Here is a 19,538-nt window from a genome sequence, read left to right on the forward strand (position 1 = left end):
GTGACCTCTCGCGAGATCTCGGCAAAAAGTCTCATGATTTATTCCAAAACATGATGCATGATGGGATACACTAAGCCTCGAATAGCGCTCCGGAGCGGTATTCAAGATAGTGTGGATTTAGTGTGCGTTAAGGGTACTGCACTTTGACGTTTTGAAGACCTGGGACAGTCTTGCGCACTTACTTCCTGTCGCGCGCACGCGCTCTCAAGTGGCCAAGACTGCAAGTGTGCGTATTTGGACAAGGGGAGAGTCAGCCTACTCAGAGTCGATTGAGCTAACTCAATTCAGCTGTTCTGAACCTGAAAACTCACAGAGTTTCCCATCTCAGGGTAAGTCAACTCAAGAGTTCAAGTTTGTTGGTTAAACCTCCTTATTGAAGTTAAGAGTTGGTTAAACCTCCTTGTTGAAACGGGCCCCTGCTCAATAAACAAGTTTTTGCTGTATTTCAATAATGAAAATAGTTTCAAACAAAGCCACAGCAGAACTGTTTTGCGTCTCTGAGCAGCACACGCCGGTGTTTCGTTACTGAATCAATCAGCCGTTTGATCGAATCGGTTGCATGAATGATTCAACGACTCACTCATGCAGTGATTTACCGCCACCTACTGGCGATTTTAGGTTTATATTTAAATTATATTTTGTTGATTTCATTTGGTTGGAATCAGTCCTATAGTGTCTAACTGTTTGAATTTACTGATTAAATGTAGGAATTTGCATACATTAATTAGGTTAGAAAAAACTGGCCTTATAAAAGTTTAAAATGCCCATAAAAATAAAAATAAAATCAATGTAAACTTATTGGAAAAGTTAATTTAAGCTACTGCTGCAAACGAACCACCTCAGAATATGAAGAATATCAAAAGCTTTGGGAGTCAGCTGTCCACGGCAGTCCTAAACCTGCCAAAATACCAGCAACAATAACATACTCAGCAAAATATTGTCTAATTATCGTTATCGACAAAATTCCAGAAAATATTGTGATATCTTTTTCTTTTTTTTTGTCATTATCGCACACCCCTAGAACACTTTAATTGAATTCTATGTATATAAAATCACTTTGTAAATTTAATTTGATGCGGATACCAAAATGGGTGTGTGTGTAAATAATATCATTTTATTTTTCAAATATAACATATAACGGAATGTTATGTACAATAATTAGAATAAAAAATATGTGAGCTATAATGAGGAACTCACCCTTCAAAGGGCCTTGGAAATAATCTTAAAGCTACATTTCAGGAAAACATGCCACTAAATTGCAGCCAGTTGTGTCTTGTGTGCTTTATTTTATTTATTTTTTTTATTTGCTTGTTATAGAACACATTATTTATAAGGCTTTTACCTACAAATTGTTTGAACAGCTTTTAAAAATCAATAATTGTGCAGACTATAATCGCATGACTAATAATCATGTCAGGTGTTTAATAATAAGTGTCTTTCATTTCGATAATTACATTGTTCAAACACTCCTGTCACCAGACACCTTCAGTACTGTTTTTCGTCTCGGCCTGTACTTCCAGTTCTCGCCATTAAGTGACAGTCTGGTACAGTCTCAGCTTTCCACTCATGTTGTTGTGTTCTTTTAGGAGTGCGAGAGCGCACGAGAGAGCAGTGTGTTCGTGAGACGTGCAAGGCTGCTCTTCTGCTGACGCTTCATCCTCGTTCTTCTGTCACAGTCATCCTGCAGGTCATCCACGATGATGGCTCTGTATCCTAAACACCAGCAAAACTATTGCTAATGTGTGTTAAATTAAGAAAAGGGTATATGTGATGCGTCTGTATTATTTGTGTAATTATTATTATTATTATTTGTCTGTATTATTTGTGACTGTATTCGTATTATTCAAAATTTGAGTGTGATGAGCATATTCATCGGAACAGTTACAAAGTTTAATTTGTTCAGAGCTAGCTTTGGGGTCAGCAAGTTATTTTTTTTTAAAGAAATGAATACTTTTATATATCAAGGATGTATTAAGTTGATCAAAAGTGACAGCAAAGACATTTATAATGTTATAAAATATTTTTATTTTAAATAAATGCTGTTCTTTTGAACGTTCTGTTCAAGAATCTTTAACCTTCTATGGTATGCATTATGTTCTAACCATGAATTATTATTTCAAATAAGTTTTTACTACATGAAATAGCTTGAATCATACAAATAAAAAAAGGGAAACGTTGCTATATGACAACGCTGTACCACAATGGAAAATGGTCAAAAAAGTAGTTTTTCTATAAAATTATGATTTTCTTTTCTATTTAAATGCACATTTCTTTTAGAAATTGATAGATTTATATACTCTGAACTCATGCAAACCAAAAAAATAAGTAGATCCCTATCATTTAAGCTTCACTGAAGGCTAACTCATCCTCACTCTCATCACATGGAAGAACTAACTCTGCACTCTTCCTATTGGCCTTTCCGTAGAATATTGCTGCATTAATTTTCTGCAAAGAAGAAATCATTTTGTTGTTTATACATAAATACAACTATACTACAATAAACACTTCAAATAAATAAATAACTGCAATCATATTATTGATGCTATTATCTATACAAAAAAATCCCAATGGGGAAATACAGTGGTACAGCTTTGCCATATGGAAACATTTTCTCAATTTACTGTAAATTTTCTCAATTTAAAGTTAAATTGTGAATAAAAATATCTAATTTACTTAACAAAGATGCTGCAAAAAAATTCCTCTTGAGAAGAGGTGTTTAGAAATGAGGTTAATAGAGCAATTTCTGGAGCACTTCAACAGGTGCCTTCCGTGTGAGGGTGAAAAAGTTTTGGACGGACATTCAAATGTCATGTGACTTAAAAACAGCACATCATTGTCTACCTTAAGGCCTGCCCTTTTAATTCCCATCGTGCAATACATAGTTTTTTTTTCAGAATAACAAGAAAATTAGTAGAAATTCATTATTGCCAAATGGCAACTCTGTTCCATAAAGAGTTAAAAACGTATCCCTGTTTACACAAAAATATTAAATCATCATATTACAATCATTTCTGAAGGATCATGTGACACTGAAGACTGAAAATTCAGCTTTGTGATCACAGCATAAGAGATCTTTTTCAAAAACACAAAAAATCGTACTGACCCCAAATTTCCACATTACTGTTGATTTGTTTTTTCTGCCCCATTTTCTTGCATTCACACTTTGTGTCCTTACAGTATGGGTCCTTATCTAACTGTCAGCTGCTGTCGTGCTGCCTGAATGCGGCCTGTATGGCTCTAATGGATGCCGGGCTGCCCATGAGCCACCTTTTTTGTAGTGTGACCTGTGCTATTAGCAAAGAAGGCCAGATAATCATTGATCCCACGGCTCGGCAGGAGAAGGTACGCCGCACTGGCACTTCCTGACACAAACTATAGCGCACAGGTTAAGCTCTTGATCTGTCTTTTATGTTTTCTTTTCCAGGAATGTCGAGCGTTGTTAACATTTGCTATTGAGAGCGTTGAGTGCAATGTTTTGATGTCATCAACCACAGGCTCTTTTTCAGTCCAGGAGGTGAGATCGAATGCAGCATTTCATTCTTGCGTGTGATTCGTTGCTCTGTTTGTGGCGATGACACATAGGTACTTGTGTATGTTTCATAACCTGCTTGAATTTTCTACAAGGCAATGACATGAATGTGTTTTCTTCCTACACAGCTGCAGCAGTGCATCGCAATCAGTCAAAAGGCTTCTGAACAAATCTTCCAGTTTTACAGGGATTCTGTCAAACGGCGATATTCAAAGATAAAATAAAACACGCTTATGATTTTTTACCTTGAGTTTGCATCATTTTCTCACTAAATAAGAATATGAATAGGAGCTGTGTGTGTGTGTGTGTACATTTTGTTTTATTTACAGTGAATTATATTGTGCACGATTTTTTGACTTAATTATCATTGTATATGCATGCATATGCAATGATAATTAAGTAAAAGAAAAAGAAATGTATATATGTGTGTGTTATGACCCTACCTACATGCTTTTACCCACAAAGCTTTACAGAGCAATTGTTGGACTCCCAAGATGGTATTTTTTATCATTTCAAGATTTAATTTTCTAGCTCACACCATATTAATTTGCATAATATTTTGTGTTTGGAGCCGTAATGAAAAACAAAGTGTTTTTATGCTGTGCAAATAATAAAAAAAAAATGAAAAGATGTACTATAAATAGCCATATTGCTACCCAGGTGTTGTAGTTTCTGTCCGTAAATAGCAAAAACAAAAAACTCAGAGTCATATTAAGTAAAATAGACCATAATGCTGCTTTTTTTGTGTAACCCAAAGCACGTTTGAACTTAAAATAGCAATTTAAGACCACTGCCTTGGGAACCGTAGCTTTCGAAATGAAAAAGTGAAAGAGATTTCCATTAGACTGTGTAAGCTGGGTCAGTGAGAAAATTACTTAGTATATTAATATGCATTATCATTAATTGCTGTTCACCGTAGTTGTGCTTGATCTTCCATTTAGTTCCTCTAGAGTGTAGATGTGTATTGTAACGAATATCATTAAAACATTTAGGCTCTTTCCAATGCAATTGCAAGTATTAAAAAGGCAAAGCCAAATTAAAGTTTCAATCAAGTGCATTTATTCATTCATAACAGTTATCTTTAAAATTTACATACACATTTACACAAGATTAATGTAGAGGAGGAATAGAATAATGACAGGAGAGGATTCCTCTGGTCTGTTTTCCTGTCCTGAGACTCGACCGCATGGTGCTCTTCTGTGATCCCACACAGGCAATGATAACTTACTGGAGGGGGCTGTGCTAGCGCTCCTCTCCTCTGCTCGATGGGGCAGCTTGTTGTAGAAGTAATACATGATTTCCTACCATGATGTGACCCAATTTCTATCTGCGGGGAGCTCGAAGTGCACCTGCCAAGGCAGTTCATGCTGACCGCTGTTTTGCGGCTGTAATCTTTTGAACAGGGCACATTTCAACATGTAAATCGCATGTTTTCTGATTGTAGTACCATGCACTTGACATCTGAATGTAGACTTTCTCCATAATGTACACTACCATTCAAATATTTGGGGTCAGTAAGATTTTTTTATGTTTTTGAAAGACTCTTAGGCTCACCAAGGCTGCATTGACTTTTTCGGTATTGAAAAATACTGTAAAATCAGTAATGTGAAATATTATAACAATTTAAAATAAATGTTTTCTATTTGAATATATTTTAAAATGTAATTTATTCCTGTGATGGCAAAGCGGAATTTTCACCAGCCAGTACTCCAGTCTTCAGTGTCACATGATCCTTCAGAAATCCTTCTAACATGCTGATTTGCTGCTCAAAACATTTTAAAATGTTGAAAATAGTGCAGCTTAGTATTTTTTTTGTGTGTGGAAACTATTAATATTTTTTTTCTTTGATGAAAAGAAAGTTCAGAAGAACATTTATTTGAAGTATAAATCTTTTGTAACATTATAAATGCCCTTACTGTCAATTTAACAAACCCTTGCTGATTTTATTTTATTTTATTTTTTTCAAAACTGACCACAAACTTTTGAATGATTGTGTATTGTATGTATTTCAGGCTTTTATATATTGTCTAGTTTAGTGTAATGTTAACAGTTTACCAGTCAAATGAATGAACAGAAAATTTGCAAAGTAAGTTTATAAACACTAATATCCTGCTTTAAAAAGGTAGTGCCATTAATTGTACATGAATGCAGATGGATTTGAAGGTGTGAGAAATGGGTTTCATACACAGAGACACTTCCTATAGTAGCAACTAAAGCACTTCTGTCACAGCATTGTGTTTGGCACTGCTTATCGCTCGCCTCTGAGGTTATCAAAGCGAAATGTAGGCTCACAAAAGGGATTTAAGTATAGAGTAAAGTGCTACAACAAAATAGAGTGTCCAATGGTCGAAATGTCACTGACTACAGTTTTGAGCTTCCTTTATCACAGAATTCCCTTTTAACCTATGGATTCCATTTTCAGTCCGTTCGCCGCGGGGCCCACTCAAGCGCAGGGCCCGGTGCGACCGCACCAGTTGCACCCCCTAAGGACGGCCCTGGTTGAATAATTCTATTTTTTTAAACATAGACGTCTGATTGAATAGTGGTTTATGCTGAAGAATTGCTGATCAACTCAACACCTCAAAGACAATCGCAGATTACTGAAATAATCGCAATTATCAGAATAATGTTATAATGCTTAATAATCACATTTACGATTGTTTTTAAGAACATTTTCAGGAATTCTAATTATTCTTAAGTTTTTCCTTTAGAACAATCATAAGAAATGTTTTGGGAATACAAAATATTCTTAACTTTATTCTTAAATTAGAGGAAAAAGAAGAAAATAGCAGTTAAGAAAAGTTGTATTTTTTAATAATGTTTGGTGAATCTGGCCCGATTCCGGCTTCATCATAATTTTTGCCATTTTTCCGGAGTTTGCAGGCATTGTTTAGCTGAATCATATGAAATGTCTCCATACAGTTTTGTTGGTACAGTAGGTGGAGAGTCTACATTTATGAAGCTATGAATAGAGTCCTGTAGGAGAAGCTTCTCATAACAGCATGACTCAGTGGAAGCTGCAGCGTATATGTGTGTTTCCCTCATCGCATTGAACTTTTGTCTGCATATTTGTTTTGCATCCTCATATCTGCATAATCTGTCTGAACTTGCACTTGTTCTAAAGTCATTTACTGTGGTGTTTTCAATTTGGAGAGTGGTTCAATGACCAGCTCTAGAGCTCAGATAGAAAATGACCCAGTTTGCTGGAGTCATGTGTCTCGGAGGGCACGTCCTGCTGTTTCACAGCCAAGTCCGTTGTGATCTCCTGATCTCACAGTCCTTGTCTAGTTCCCTTCTAACAAACCCTTAGGCCCCAATCACTCCCTCCCCTGCCAACATAGACACAAGTGCCAAGACAGAGCGCTGGTCTCTCTTTCTGAACTGGGTGTCATATTTTTTTGACCCAAATACAAACATTTCAGCTGAAACTACCCTCTTTCCAAATGTAGTGATTTACATTTTTTAATCTAATATTGCAGCTGTGAACTTGCAGAAAATGTTACAAAGGTGGTGTCTCTGCCAAACTAATGTGCTTATTACAGGTGTAGATGAATGTAAGTATATAAGGAGCAGCGGTTTGTGTAATTAGGAGCCAGGGAGGTGCGTTTCTGGAAGAATTGAGAGAGGATACCGATACAGTAGTCTTTAAGGTGGTTTCCCGGACAGATAGGAGATCAGGGCAGCGATGGCGCAGATGTAAGTGATGATTCCGAACACGATTGAAAGGATAGAGAGCCACAGAGCCTGCCGAGATGCCGCACTAGCACCCTGGAAATCTCCTTGTGCTGATGCTTTGTTCGTCTGGAGTGGAGAGAAGAGAAGGTAAACAGTTGCATTAATCATAGTGAATGATGGACGTCCCTCCGCTCTCTTGAGATTGTTTACCGTATGACTGCAGTGATTTGCTTTCGCGTAGGATCGGTCAAAGGCATGATTATTTTCCATCATTACACTATCCTCTCTTTTATTCGTTTCTCTTCTCCTTTCAACTTTGATCCCCTCATTTTAGACAACACCTCATGCTCTATTGGAAATCAATCACCAGAGACCTCTCATTATGACACTAATTAAAGTCTGAATGAAATCCATTGATCAGAGTCTTGTCAGCAATGTGGGCTGAACGTCTGCAGTGCCACCTCCACTGAAAACAGGCTTGAAGAGAATAAAGTTGCTTCAAGTTAACTAATCCTAAAACAAACAAACAAACACAAAAAAGCACGTTATGTAAAGGTGGCCAATCAGATTACAGCTTTCCAGATTGATAAGAAGCTTTTTTTTTTTTTTTTGAGTTTTGTATTTGATGTACATCAGGCGATCAGCAAAAGGGTATGTAGGTTTGTCTGAGGATGAGACTAAGCTGAATAATTCAAGTGCCTTGACTTGTGTTATTCTTATGTGTGGCACTTTGATTCGCTGGTGGCATAATCCTGCAAATCTCAGTGTAATCCTCCCTGAACCCTCGGGTGTAATTCCATAATGTCCAAACTCACTCACTCACTCACTCCAGAGCGCTTGACTTTACTGCTAATCTCTGCCACTTTTAGTCCAACTGACCTTTTGCCATTTAGACACAGAACTATCAACAGGTCTTATAACTAACTGTATGCTTAGTCTGCAGTGTCGGGGAAAGTTACTTTTAAATATAATGAATTACAATTTTTGCAATAGAAAAGTATTGTGTTAGTTACTTTTTTTATGGAAAGTAATGCATTATGTTGCTTTTGCGTATCAGATCTTTATAACTCAGATATTTCATTGTAAATTTAAAAGTAATGTTACTTTACTAGCTACTTGAAAAAAAGTAATCATATTACGTAACTCGCGTTACTTGTAATGCGTTACCCCAACACTGGATATCTGTCTGCCTAGATATCAAAATGTACTTAACCAGACTAGATGTGATGTTATAATCAAGCAGTATGGAGCACTGCTGCAGTCTTTTAACAGACTTCTAAGTGTATGATTTATGGGTTGTGTCCTTTTTCTTGTCTTTTTTCTTGTCCTTTTCATTAGTTGGCATTGCAGTCTGTTTTCTCTAATGTATCATCTGCCATTTTCATAATATTTCACTGAAAGACATGAATGACACTTCTGTATTTGAGAGGTATTGATATGCAGACGTTGTTTAAACAGCTAGAATTATATATTTACAATATAATGACAGTGATTGGCAGTGGCACCTGTAGCTGTACAGCTGTATGCACTGTGTGTTTAGCAGTCATTATGTGCTGTTAGGGGGAAGTCGTGGCCTAATGGTTAGAGAGTCGAACTTGCAACCCAAGGTTACGGGTTTGAGTCTCGTACTGGCAGGGATTGTAGGTGGGGGGGGTGAATGTAAAGCGCTCTCTTTCCCCTTCAATACCATGACTGAGGTGCCCTTGAGCAAGGCACCGAACCCCCAACTGCTCCCCAGGCACCGCAGCAAAAAATGGCTGCCCACTGCTCCGGGTGTGTGTTCACGGTTTGTGTGTGTTCACTGCTGTGTGTGTGTGCACTTTGGATGGGATAAATGCAGAGCACTAATTCCGAGTATGGAACCATACTTGGCCACATGTCACGTCACTTTTAAATGTATGTCCCGTATTTCTGACAATTAGTCATTCTTTTCTGTCAATTATTTCTTTTCAGTGAATTGGTAGAATGTGTTTGTTTAAATCTTGTCACATTCGTTCGGACCACTCTCTTAATGAATAAACTGAAGCAGTTTCTCAGTCAGTAAAACGGAAAGTATCAAAATACTAAAAAATCCAAACAGCACTGAATGAAGTGGATATTCACCTACAAACAACTTAAATAAAAGTGTACTGTTTAAGAGGTAACTGAGAAAATTTAGCTAATCCTGTGTGTAGTGAATAAATGAATAAGCGGCTGTTCACACTGAAAGTGTTTTTGTGTTTACCTACGCTGTTTCTCAGTTGTTTTCCTGTTGAATATGCACTAGATTGATGTCTTTGACCATTTTGTTTCTTTTTTTTTTTTTTTGCCATTTTCAGGTTTTAAAAATGTTTCAAACATTTTTAAAAACGCTTTGATCTGCTGGTGTACATTATTTTCACTGTTCATTTGGTCCAAGGAGTCTTAGGGTGTATTCACACCTGTCTTGTTTGGTTCGACTGAATCGAACTCAAGTTCGTTTCCCCCCTTGGAGCGGATTTTTGGGCAGGTGTGAATACAGCAATCGCACTCGGGTGCGCACCAAACAACCGTACCGAGACCAAGCTGAAGAGGTGGTCTCGGTCCGCTTCCAAACGAACTCTGGTACGGTTGAATGGATAAACCAATGAATGGATGACCGTAAGCACACGTTTGGTTTTGTTTACAGTTTCTGGTTCACTTGCAAAAAGGGCAGTGTGAAAGCGAACCGCCCCAAAAAAAAAAAAAAAAAATCAGCATTGTATTTGGTCCGGACCAAAGCAAGTGAACTAGCGGACTTTCCTGGTGTGATTACACCCTTATGTCTTAGAAGTGCATAGGCTATACATAGCTACATAAATGCTAGACATACTCAAGAAAATTAAAACTTCTCTCAGGGTTGAATTTTTCACATGAGTATATATTACTTTTTAAAAAATTGTGGTTTTTTTTCTTTCTCTCCCGTTTTCTCTTAGATGAAATTCTGCAAGCACCCATAGTGAGCCCAAAAGAATGAAAAAACAAAAAACAAAATGTCCCTTACCTTTTGGGAAAGATAGAACGCAGCAATGCCCAGAGGCCAGAAACAACAGAGCATGGAGAAGAAAGCCAGGCCCAGGTAATCTTGAGGGATCATGATGGGAAAGTTGCTTTCACTGTCTGTATCACTGAAGTCATCACTGGAGGAGTCCTGCGGTAAATTTCACAATCATCAGCACCAGAGAGCTTACATAATGTCAATAGAAATGATTTACTAGTCAGAAATGATATTTAATTTATTTTATCATGGGATCAACCTTTGATTAATTTATTATTTATTGTATGTTGTACTCAATTCGTCATAGGATCCTGTGAAAGGGAGTTTCAGAGATATGATTAGTTTAAAATGGTAGGTTATATAAATTGTTTTTGTAACATGTGAACTTCAAATGTAATTAGGTTTTCTCCTACAAAGGCAATGACTTGCATTTATTTTTAACTGTATCTGTTGCCAGTTTTTCTGGTTCCTGTAAGATAATGTGACTGAATGAGGTTATGCCAAATGTGCACTAGTTGTGCTGACTACAGGCAAATTCTGACTCATGTTGTTTCAAAAAAGAGCTGTGTTTTCTATCTGTCTCGTTCTCTAGGACTGTGTCTGACAACAGCTCATTTCACTCTACAGCCATAGTGTTTACGTCCTCCAGATGTGTGTCATGCATTTTGAACTTCGATGACTTCATCTCTACACAAAAAGGAGTCATGGACTAAAAAGTAGGGGAAAAGGGAAACACTTAGCCATTGCATTGTTGTTTAGGTCACTGGCAAGTGTCTACAATTTCCACTGGATTCAGACACAGATATGATGTTTCTGTGATGCAACCACAGTACCTTAACTACAAGCTACTTTTTTTTCAACATGGAGCAGTGTAGCATGACAAAATGCTATTTGCTATATTGCTGTATTTTTCATCACATTGCATCGCAGCTATACAGTCGGGTGAGTAAAAGGAATAGTCAAGCACGTTCTGGCCTCTCTCCCATTTGTATAATTAAGTCTGATGCATTTCAGTAAATAATTGCGTAACTGATCAAATAAATGATCCACTGATTAATTTTAACCCCAGTTTCAATGTTTTTGTGCTTGAATAGAACCCCCTTAGCTTGAATTTTGTTCGCTTCTTATTAGTGACTTGTAGTTTTTAAACTTAACCATTTGAAATTATGAGTAGTTTGTAACCAGCACTGGCTAGATTGCTTACAAATTCTAATCGTTACTGATTTCAAATGAAATGACGAAAATTGTAGTTAGTAATTTCATGTATTTAAGGTTTATAACATGATTACTTTTTGATTACTTAGATTACTTTTGACCTAATGTGTTTATCACATAGATTTAAATACAAAACATTTTAATATAAAAATACAAAAAGGATCGAAATATAGTATATTCTATTTATCAACATTAAACTTTACAACACATGGACAATTATTCATAAACATGAAAACAGCAAGAACATTACATGGACAAAGTCTTCCAGGTTTGAAATATTTTTGTCAGGTCTTCAAGAATCAAAATAAAGGTCAATGGATATGTCACTTATTTTTCTGAAACGCATAAACAGTCTCAAAAAATGATCAAAAAAGTAAAAGCGTATTTTGTGTACATTTTTGAAGCATTGTATAAAACCAATTCACACAAAAATAAAATAAAATTAGCATTATGTGTACTGTGCTAATTAATTTGGCATGTATGTATTTCTGAACATATCTAAGTCAGACTTTTTTTTAGAATAAAAAAGCAATAAATTATGAAAAATTTACCTCCACTGTGTAAATAAAATGCAATCATTCAGTTGTTAATAAGCTAACTAATCTGACTATTTAAAAATATAACGTGATTACACATCATTTCTGGAATCTGATAATGTAATCCAGATTACATGTAATCAGTTACTACCCAGCACTGTTTGTAACTTGGCAAGCTACTGTATCTTTAACAGTGGTCAGGTTCCTGTCAATCTAATTTACCGTCAGAATTGAAAGTTTGAGATCTCACGGGGGATTTTAAATTATACTTAAACCTCACAGCCATCTGAAATTGATATAAGCCTTGCAATCATGCTACCATGTCCCACATCACTTTTAAGTGCCTACTGGTATTTAAAAAGAATAATATTTTATTAATGCTGTGTCATAGTAGAGCAGGTCCTCATAAAACACTACAGTCACTCGTTCTGGTCTTGCCGGCCTCACAGTCGTCTCTCCTCTTTGTTAGCACTGCCTCTGCTCAGAACAGGTTTTTAAATATTTCAATGGCAGCAGTTTTACACTTGACCTCCTGATGAAAAGCGCTGATGGCATGACAGCATGTGTAATCAGTGCTGACAGAGAGAACCTCAAGTGCTCTTTTAAAGGGACTGAGTGTTTGTGTGACAAGCCGCTTTTCAGAGGAATGCTTTTGTGCTCTGACGCCGAATGCTAAGTGTTTGAGTATGTTTTATTTGATCTGCATGTGGTGGCGCAAAGTAAATCGTGTCAGATTTTTTGACAGACATAAATGGTCTGATACTTTGATGTGTTCTTGGCTGTCACATAAGAAACACCTTTTTTTAAGCTATCAATCCAAATGATTAGTGGGTAAGCCGAATCTGTAATATGAATCTTTTTCGGCCTAGATCTTGTTTGCTGGTGTATGAAATAGAAGTTGGCATGGAGCTCATCATCATAGTGGCATTATTATTCACACACCAGTGGACACAGAGCTTTCAATAATCACGCTGGGTTTGAAGGCCAGTGTCCACGCTCAACATCCCCCCTGCTATTCATGCCTTTTGATTTTTCAATTTAAAAACTCATTCACCTATCACTGACTACTGCATTTGAATTTGTGCTGCGATATCCAGAGCATTAGAGCTTAACGGCTGTGATTTTCTATTTTTCCAATGCAGGAAGCAATGAGGATTTGGACTGTGAATGAACAACTGCAATGCCAGTAAACAGAGAGTGACTTGGCACAAACTCAGTTCCCTCTGCTCTTCAGAGTTCAACTGCAACAACAATGAATAAATGAGCGGAAACAAGAAAATCAAACAAGCAGCCACTGCCACCATGGTGGCATTTTGGCAAGACCAAATCGAGATGAAAACAACAGGCTGAATGTATGTTTGTACTGTAGATAGTGTTCAAAAGTTTTGGGTCTTTTTCAAAGAAGGCTCATGCCCACCAAGGCAGCATTTATTTCATTCAAATAGAGTAAAAACAATAATATTGTGAAATATTACAATTTAAATATAAATTATTTAATATATTTTTTTATGTAATTTATTCCTTTTATGGGAAAGCTGAACTTTCAGCAACCATTACTCCACTCTTCAGAGACACGTGATCCCTCAGAAATATTAATAATATGTAATATTATTTGAACACTTATTTTTTATTTATATTTTATACTTATATATTTTTGTGGAAACGTGATTCTTTGATGAAGAACAACTGCATTTATTTGAAATAGAAATCTTTTTGCATAAATATAAAAGTATTTACTGTCATTTTTAATCAATTTAATGTGCACTTGCTGAAATCAAGTTTTTGAACAGAAATGTATATAAATAAATAATATAATGCATGGTAATTCCTTATAGGTATGAATTTTTATTGTTTTACCCATGTCTCAGTATTTAATAAAAATGTTAGTATATATTGTTGTTAAACAGAGTAAAATAAGTATAAACCATTTCAGTATTGATTTAAATGTGTTTTTCAAGACACTTTATTTTCTATAAGAACACAGGGCCAAAACTGCCTGTAGTTGAAGAAACACTCATGTATTGTATTCTGAAAGTCTCACCTCAAAGTCTGGCAAAAAGTCATCCCCGTCTTCCATGCTGTAGGATACACTATCGATATCTCTTGTCTCTGCCAGTAACTTCCTATCCAATGGTGAACCAGGGCCAATGTCCACAAAAGTGGTTTCCAGAAACTCCTTACTGTGGATGCCCAAGGAATCAGCAGCGGCCCAAATGCAAGTAGGAGGATAAAGAGCCTCTAGAGTGCTAGGCAATGAACATGGATCCAGTAGCTGCTGCTGTTGAATGTCTTTAGAACGGCAATAATTCCTCCAGTCCAGAGGAGGCAGTCTTTTGTCCTCCTCATTTCTCATCAATATGCTTTTGAACAGTCCACTACCACTAGTGCCTGTTTCACTTGAGTTTATGGGGCTGCTGTCAACCAACAATGGATGTTCTAGTTCATCCAGATTCTCCATTTTCCCAGATCTGGATTTGACATCAACTAATGCTTTCCGGCTGATCTGGCCAACTATTTTACTCTTAGGAATATGTCATTTATATGAAAGCAGTAACATAACAATTTAAATTGATTTTTTTTTTTGGTTGATTTCACACAGATACAAGCATAAACCTTAATGGGGAAACTAACTCATGTGCTTCTCCATCTCCTCCCAGCTTGCAACCATGATTTTAGTCCATGTGTTTAAGTGCACAGAGCTCTTGAATATTCCATTTTCTTCACATGTCAGAAGCTATTTGTTCCTTCGCTTGATGACTGAATGCAAGATCCATGTAGCACGTTGTACGCAATTGGATATATCTCAGCCCATAAATATGCTAATGTACTTCATTTTGCTTGAAAAAAGATGGAAGTCACTTCTGATGATGGAAAACCGTGATTAGCAACAGACTGTAGACAGGTTGTGAAATAGTGAAGATTTTAAGCGTGAACCTCCCTTCTGCTCTCACAAATTCAGATGAGAGGACTGAAATGTTTTGAACAGAATTGTGTAGTGGGAGACTTTTATCTAAATATGTAGAGTGGAATAAAAATAGCTGCGATTTAGACAGTCCAAAGTTGATAGGAATATTCTCTGAAGTGCCAAAAGCTTTGAAGGAAGTGTCAGCAAGCGTAAAAAAAGAACATTGACAGGTGGTTGAAAGACTTATCAGCTTTATCAGCTATGCACATATATATATATATATATACCGTTTTAGTCATCCGGTGTGTTTTCAGAGCCGCAGTGTGAAACAGACTTCAGACGTCCACAAAAATAGCATCCTCTGGAGTGCGGCTTCCGGTCAGCAAGTGCTCAAGAAACCCATTCCATTTGTAGCAATGTCTTGATGAAGAAATCAGAGAGCTCGGGTATTGATTTACAGCACTAGCTGAGACCAGAAAGCTCTTGTGGGGACCTGTATGTTGAATGCGCCACGCTCTCCCAGTCGTATGAAGTCTCTCAGAGTCGTGTCCAGCGCCCCTCACCTCTCCAAAGTTGATAGGAATATTCTCTGAAGTGCCAAAAGCTTTTAAGGAAGTGTCAGCAAGTGTAAAAAAAGAACATTGACAGGTGGTTGAAAGACTTATCAGCTTTATCAGCTATGCACATATATATATATATATATACCGTTTTAGTCATCCGGTGTGTTTTCAGAGCCGCAGTGTGAAACAGACTTCAGACGTCCACAAAAATAGCATCCTCTGGAGTGCGGCTTCCGGTCAGCAAGTGCTCAAGAAACCCATTCCATTTGTAGCAATGTCTTGATGAAGAAATCAGAGAGCTCGGGTATTGATTTACAGCACTAGCTGAGACCAGAAAGCTCTTGTGGGACCTGTATTTTTAATGCGCCACTCGCCCCCAGCCGTGTGATGTCTCTCAGAGTCGTGTCCTCCGCCCCTCACCTCTCATGATGGTACTTGGACTGTGCTGCCAAAAGAAGAGAATAAAGTCAGAAAAAGCATTTAGCTTCAGTGCACACAGAACAGCCCTTGATAAGTGATCCCCAAGTGTCTCTATTTTATAAGGCCGGTCTGCTATAATGCTTGAGTGGCAGGATGGTATATGCCAAGGAACGGACACTAATGAACTCAGCATCTGCCTTTGAACACTTCTAAGTGGTCTATTCCAGAAGCCCGTCTGTCTCAAAGGCAAAGAGCATCAGTGAAAGGGCAGAAGGCTCGTTGGTTTGGAAATATGGTCTGCAGTTAGAGGGCAACGGCCCAAGTTCTCTTTACAAATGTTTGATGGGCATGACGGTTCAAGAGCCATTGCTGCAGCACACCCTCTGGCGGATCATGATGCGCTGCACGTCATCTAGTCCACTTACTCGCTCCGCATACAAATCTCTGTGGCCCTCACCTAAAAACACCCAAACAGCCTTAGTATCAGCATCTAAAACTGTCGCCGGAGAGAAATTGAGGTCCAGCAGAGGTCTGCGGCTCCAGGCGGTGTATTTATAAAATTTCCAATGTAAACACCTGGACGAATGCCTAGTTATATAAGATAGTCAGAGTGAAATGGAGCTTATTATGTGGTGACGTCCTCCCTCTATGATATGCCCTTCAGCTTGTTTATTCTGTCAGTCAGACTCATTTGTCATCAGGATGTGAGCCATCTTGATTATTCATCAAATGGTGACCGCTTTTCTTCTCCACAATAGCCTCTGGTTTACAAAACCAATTACTCTTTTGAATGCACTATATATTGTAATGTGTATCTTGTCATTACATACATCTTGTATTTATTGTATTATCGCTGCATGCTGGACAGATTTAAAGTGTGACCAAGGACAGTGTCACAATTCTGGTCACTCACATGTACTGGCAAATAAAAGAGATTAATAAACTGATCAGTCAAATTGAAGAGAATCTTGCTGCTCTGACACTAATTAATATTTTGCTATAAACAATATATTCAGTAGTACTGTTAAGTTGTTTAGTTGGGTAAACTGCATTTGAAAATGTACATCGCTATAGCACTTGTTGTGCATTATGGCCTCATAGAAATGCTAATTCAAGTAGGAAAGGGATCATTTTGAACTGTTTGCAAATAATATTTTAAAATATCCCTTATTTGTATGTCTACTGTTGAAAATGCCAAACGTTTCTTGTCTCGTCACATTGACTTAGGAATTACATGCATCACGGAAATGATACCATGTTTTTGATTCAAAACAGCCAGATTTCAGAAAAAAATCGAGCAGTTTGCATCACTGGATATTACTGTCAGTCTTTTAATATATCTTTTTTTTTTCGAAAAGTATTTGTTAAATATTAAATGTTTTGCTACTTCCATCTAACCTCGCTCTCTGAAAACAACACTGAACACTTTCAGCATTAAAACGCTTTACGCTGGAATTCGCCCTCTGCTTTTGTGAACAGTAAACTCTGCTTACTTTGATTTGATTGGCCATCTTAATCATTTTGACATTGTTAGACTGCTGAGGCAGAACAGCCTAAAAATTTAACTTTTAAACATTTTTGTCATCCTAACAACAAACAGATCATTGCCTAACGGGGCAGGCCCGGTGTTCTGACGATTTGTGCTACCCTGTCAGATTTTGCTACCTCCCATTAAAACAGATGGTAGCATAATTCCATAGCAAAACGTGCTACCTATCAGATTTTGCATGATATTAATAAGGTGTGAGGCTTTATTAACATGTACACCTACCCCAACCCTAAACCTACCCTAACAGTTGGATAAATACAGTGTTGGTAGCATAATCTGATAGGTAGCATTATTATATGTCCCACAGACATCCCTGTGCCCCCCTCCAGACCAAGGGGGACAGCCGGACTTTAGTTTCGCTTGTATAATAGTCTAACTCATAGTTTAAAATAGTCTTAACTGATTGCTTTTAGATGGAAAAGCTGCCCATAACTCCTGGTCTAGGATCTGCTTTCTTCATAATAATAGCATAACGAAATACATTTGGCAAACAATCCAGTGTATCTGCCCTTCTGTTTTGGAAAGCGTCAAATGATTTTACAATGCATTTTTGCAGAGGGGGCAAAGTAGCCAATAACAGACATGTTTGTTGATTTCTACAACGCATTGGCCAATCAGATGTGTTTAGGTTGGAATCCACGCACTCAACCGCTTTTTGTCCGGTACTGAGTTCTATCATGCTCGTAACTTCATTTAAAAAAAAGTTTAATTGTGTGGTCACATTCATTTGGTTAAAACGGATCGTGATGAATGAGTGACCATTTTTAATAAATTTAAAGGGAGCGCTCTTTCCATGCTGTATACGATAATATATTCAGAATTTAAATAAAACGTCTGTTTTTCATGCTTGACAAGCGGCCACGTACGACACAGAGATAGCTAACTACTACATATAGAAAAAGATAATAGCCTAATTTCAGAAGCACAAAGTGATGTGATTCTGCAACCGCAAAAAGATAATAATTTCAGAAGCACAAAGTGATGAGCCTGGTCCAAACGCAGGATTTAGGTAAGGAAACGGTTATTAATTATTTGTATTGGCTGCCATACCAAATCATGCACCTGCTTGCTTTTCTGTTTAATTTAAGTGTTTTTGTGAACGTATATGCTTTAATAACAAATAATTGTAACATTTTACAATAAGGTTCCATTAGTTAATGTTAGTTAATGTATTAAAGTCTATTAGTTAGTTCATTATTGTAAAGTGTTACCCAAATAATGTAATTTGAGCGTCATTTGAAACTTCATTTGAATTTGGCCATTTCTAATTATTGGGGGGCCATTTACTAATTATGGGACACCACATGCCTGCCAACTTGCATACTGCCACATTTTATTTTTTCTCTAATCAAAATGTAGGAATCTTGACAACATTACAGTGTAATTCAATATGAAACTCATACTCATGGAGGAAAAAAACACCTCAGTTTTATTCTCAAACTGAGCAAAAATATGCAATTTGGTGCAGTTGCTTATATTTATACGGTTAAAAAGTTATATGAAATTCTGATTGCTTGTAATCGAAATCAATAAGATCTTTATAACAGTATAGCAGACTGCTTACATAAAATGCATATAAATATCAGTAGTCAGTTTATATCTCCCAATAATATGTCTTAGTAAGCTGATATTCAAATGCTTAATTTTATGTTCAAAGCTCTGGAACGTTATTCTTACTTTAGAAAAATAAGTAAAGATTTCAAAGCAAAAAGCCACATGTACCTCAACCTGATCGAGTGTTACATTTTTAGAATTATACTAAGAGGCGTTTTATTTGCTAAAAAAGTGTATTGAAAATCTGAAATAGCACAAAGTTTCCTGTGAGGGGTAGGTTTAGGGGTAGGGTTGGTGTAGGGCAATAGAATATACGGTCTGTACAGTATAAAAACCATTACGCCTATGGAGAGTCCCCACTTTTCACAAAAACAAACCTGCGTGTGTGTGTGTGTGTGTGTTTATGTGGTTTATGAGCAAATTTGTATAATGACATGGATATGACAGGTTCTACAATACGAAGGTGATTTATGAGGACACTTCCTGCACAAAATGCACAAAGTTTTCTGTGAGGGGTAGGTTTAGGTGTAGGGTTGGTGTAGGGCGATAGAAAATACAGTTTGTACAGTATAAAAACCATTACGCCTATGGAGAGTCCCC

At 37.0% G+C, this 19,538-nt stretch overlaps 2 protein-coding genes across 2 annotated transcripts in view; one reads left to right on the plus strand and one right to left on the minus strand.

Moving 5' to 3' along the window:
• Positions 1 to 3,780, plus strand: part of LOC107662150 (exosome complex component RRP46-like) — a 13,453-nt gene extending 9,673 nt beyond the window's left edge. The window contains exons 3-6 of the mRNA XM_016452072.1: positions 1,587 to 1,708; positions 3,202 to 3,342; positions 3,425 to 3,514; positions 3,658 to 3,780. Of these exons, the coding sequence (XP_016307558.1) occupies positions 1,587 to 1,708; positions 3,202 to 3,342; positions 3,425 to 3,514; positions 3,658 to 3,753 (449 nt within the window). The 3' untranslated portion in view covers positions 3,754 to 3,780. The remainder of the gene's footprint in view (positions 1 to 1,586; positions 1,709 to 3,201; positions 3,343 to 3,424; positions 3,515 to 3,657) is intronic.
• Positions 3,781 to 6,650: 2,870 nt separating this feature from the next.
• On the minus strand, positions 6,651 to 15,411 carry LOC107662142 (transmembrane protein 91-like). The gene is made up of 3 exons (XM_016452066.1): positions 13,992 to 15,411; positions 10,206 to 10,352; positions 6,651 to 7,330 (listed from the first exon to the last, which is right to left on the minus strand). The coding sequence occupies exons 1-3, from the start codon at positions 14,406 to 14,408 to the stop codon at positions 7,175 to 7,177; spliced, it is 720 nt and encodes a 239-aa protein (XP_016307552.1). The 5' UTR covers positions 14,409 to 15,411; the 3' UTR covers positions 6,651 to 7,174.
• Between the last annotated feature and the right edge of the window lie 4,127 nt (positions 15,412 to 19,538).

Source organism: Sinocyclocheilus anshuiensis, unplaced genomic scaffold (genome assembly GCF_001515605.1).
Source record: "Sinocyclocheilus anshuiensis isolate Anshui unplaced genomic scaffold, SAMN03320099.WGS_v1.1 scaffold643, whole genome shotgun sequence".
NCBI classification, from domain to species: Eukaryota; Metazoa; Chordata; class Actinopteri; order Cypriniformes; family Cyprinidae; genus Sinocyclocheilus; species Sinocyclocheilus anshuiensis.

Bases quoted from the DNA above. Each gene is read 5' to 3' on its own strand.
- LOC107662142 (XM_016452066.1), bottom strand. From the start codon at position 14,408: ATGGAGAATCTGGATGAACTAGAACATCCATTGTTGGTTGACAGCAGC. The intron at 10,353-13,991 runs GTGAGACTTTCA...AATTTACCGCAG, and splicing joins ACTTTTTGCCAGACTTTGAG to GACTCCTCCAGTGATGACTT. The intron at 7,331-10,205 runs GTAAGGGACATT...TCTCCACTCCAG, and splicing joins CGTTCTATCTTTCCCAAAAG to ACGAACAAAGCATCAGCACA.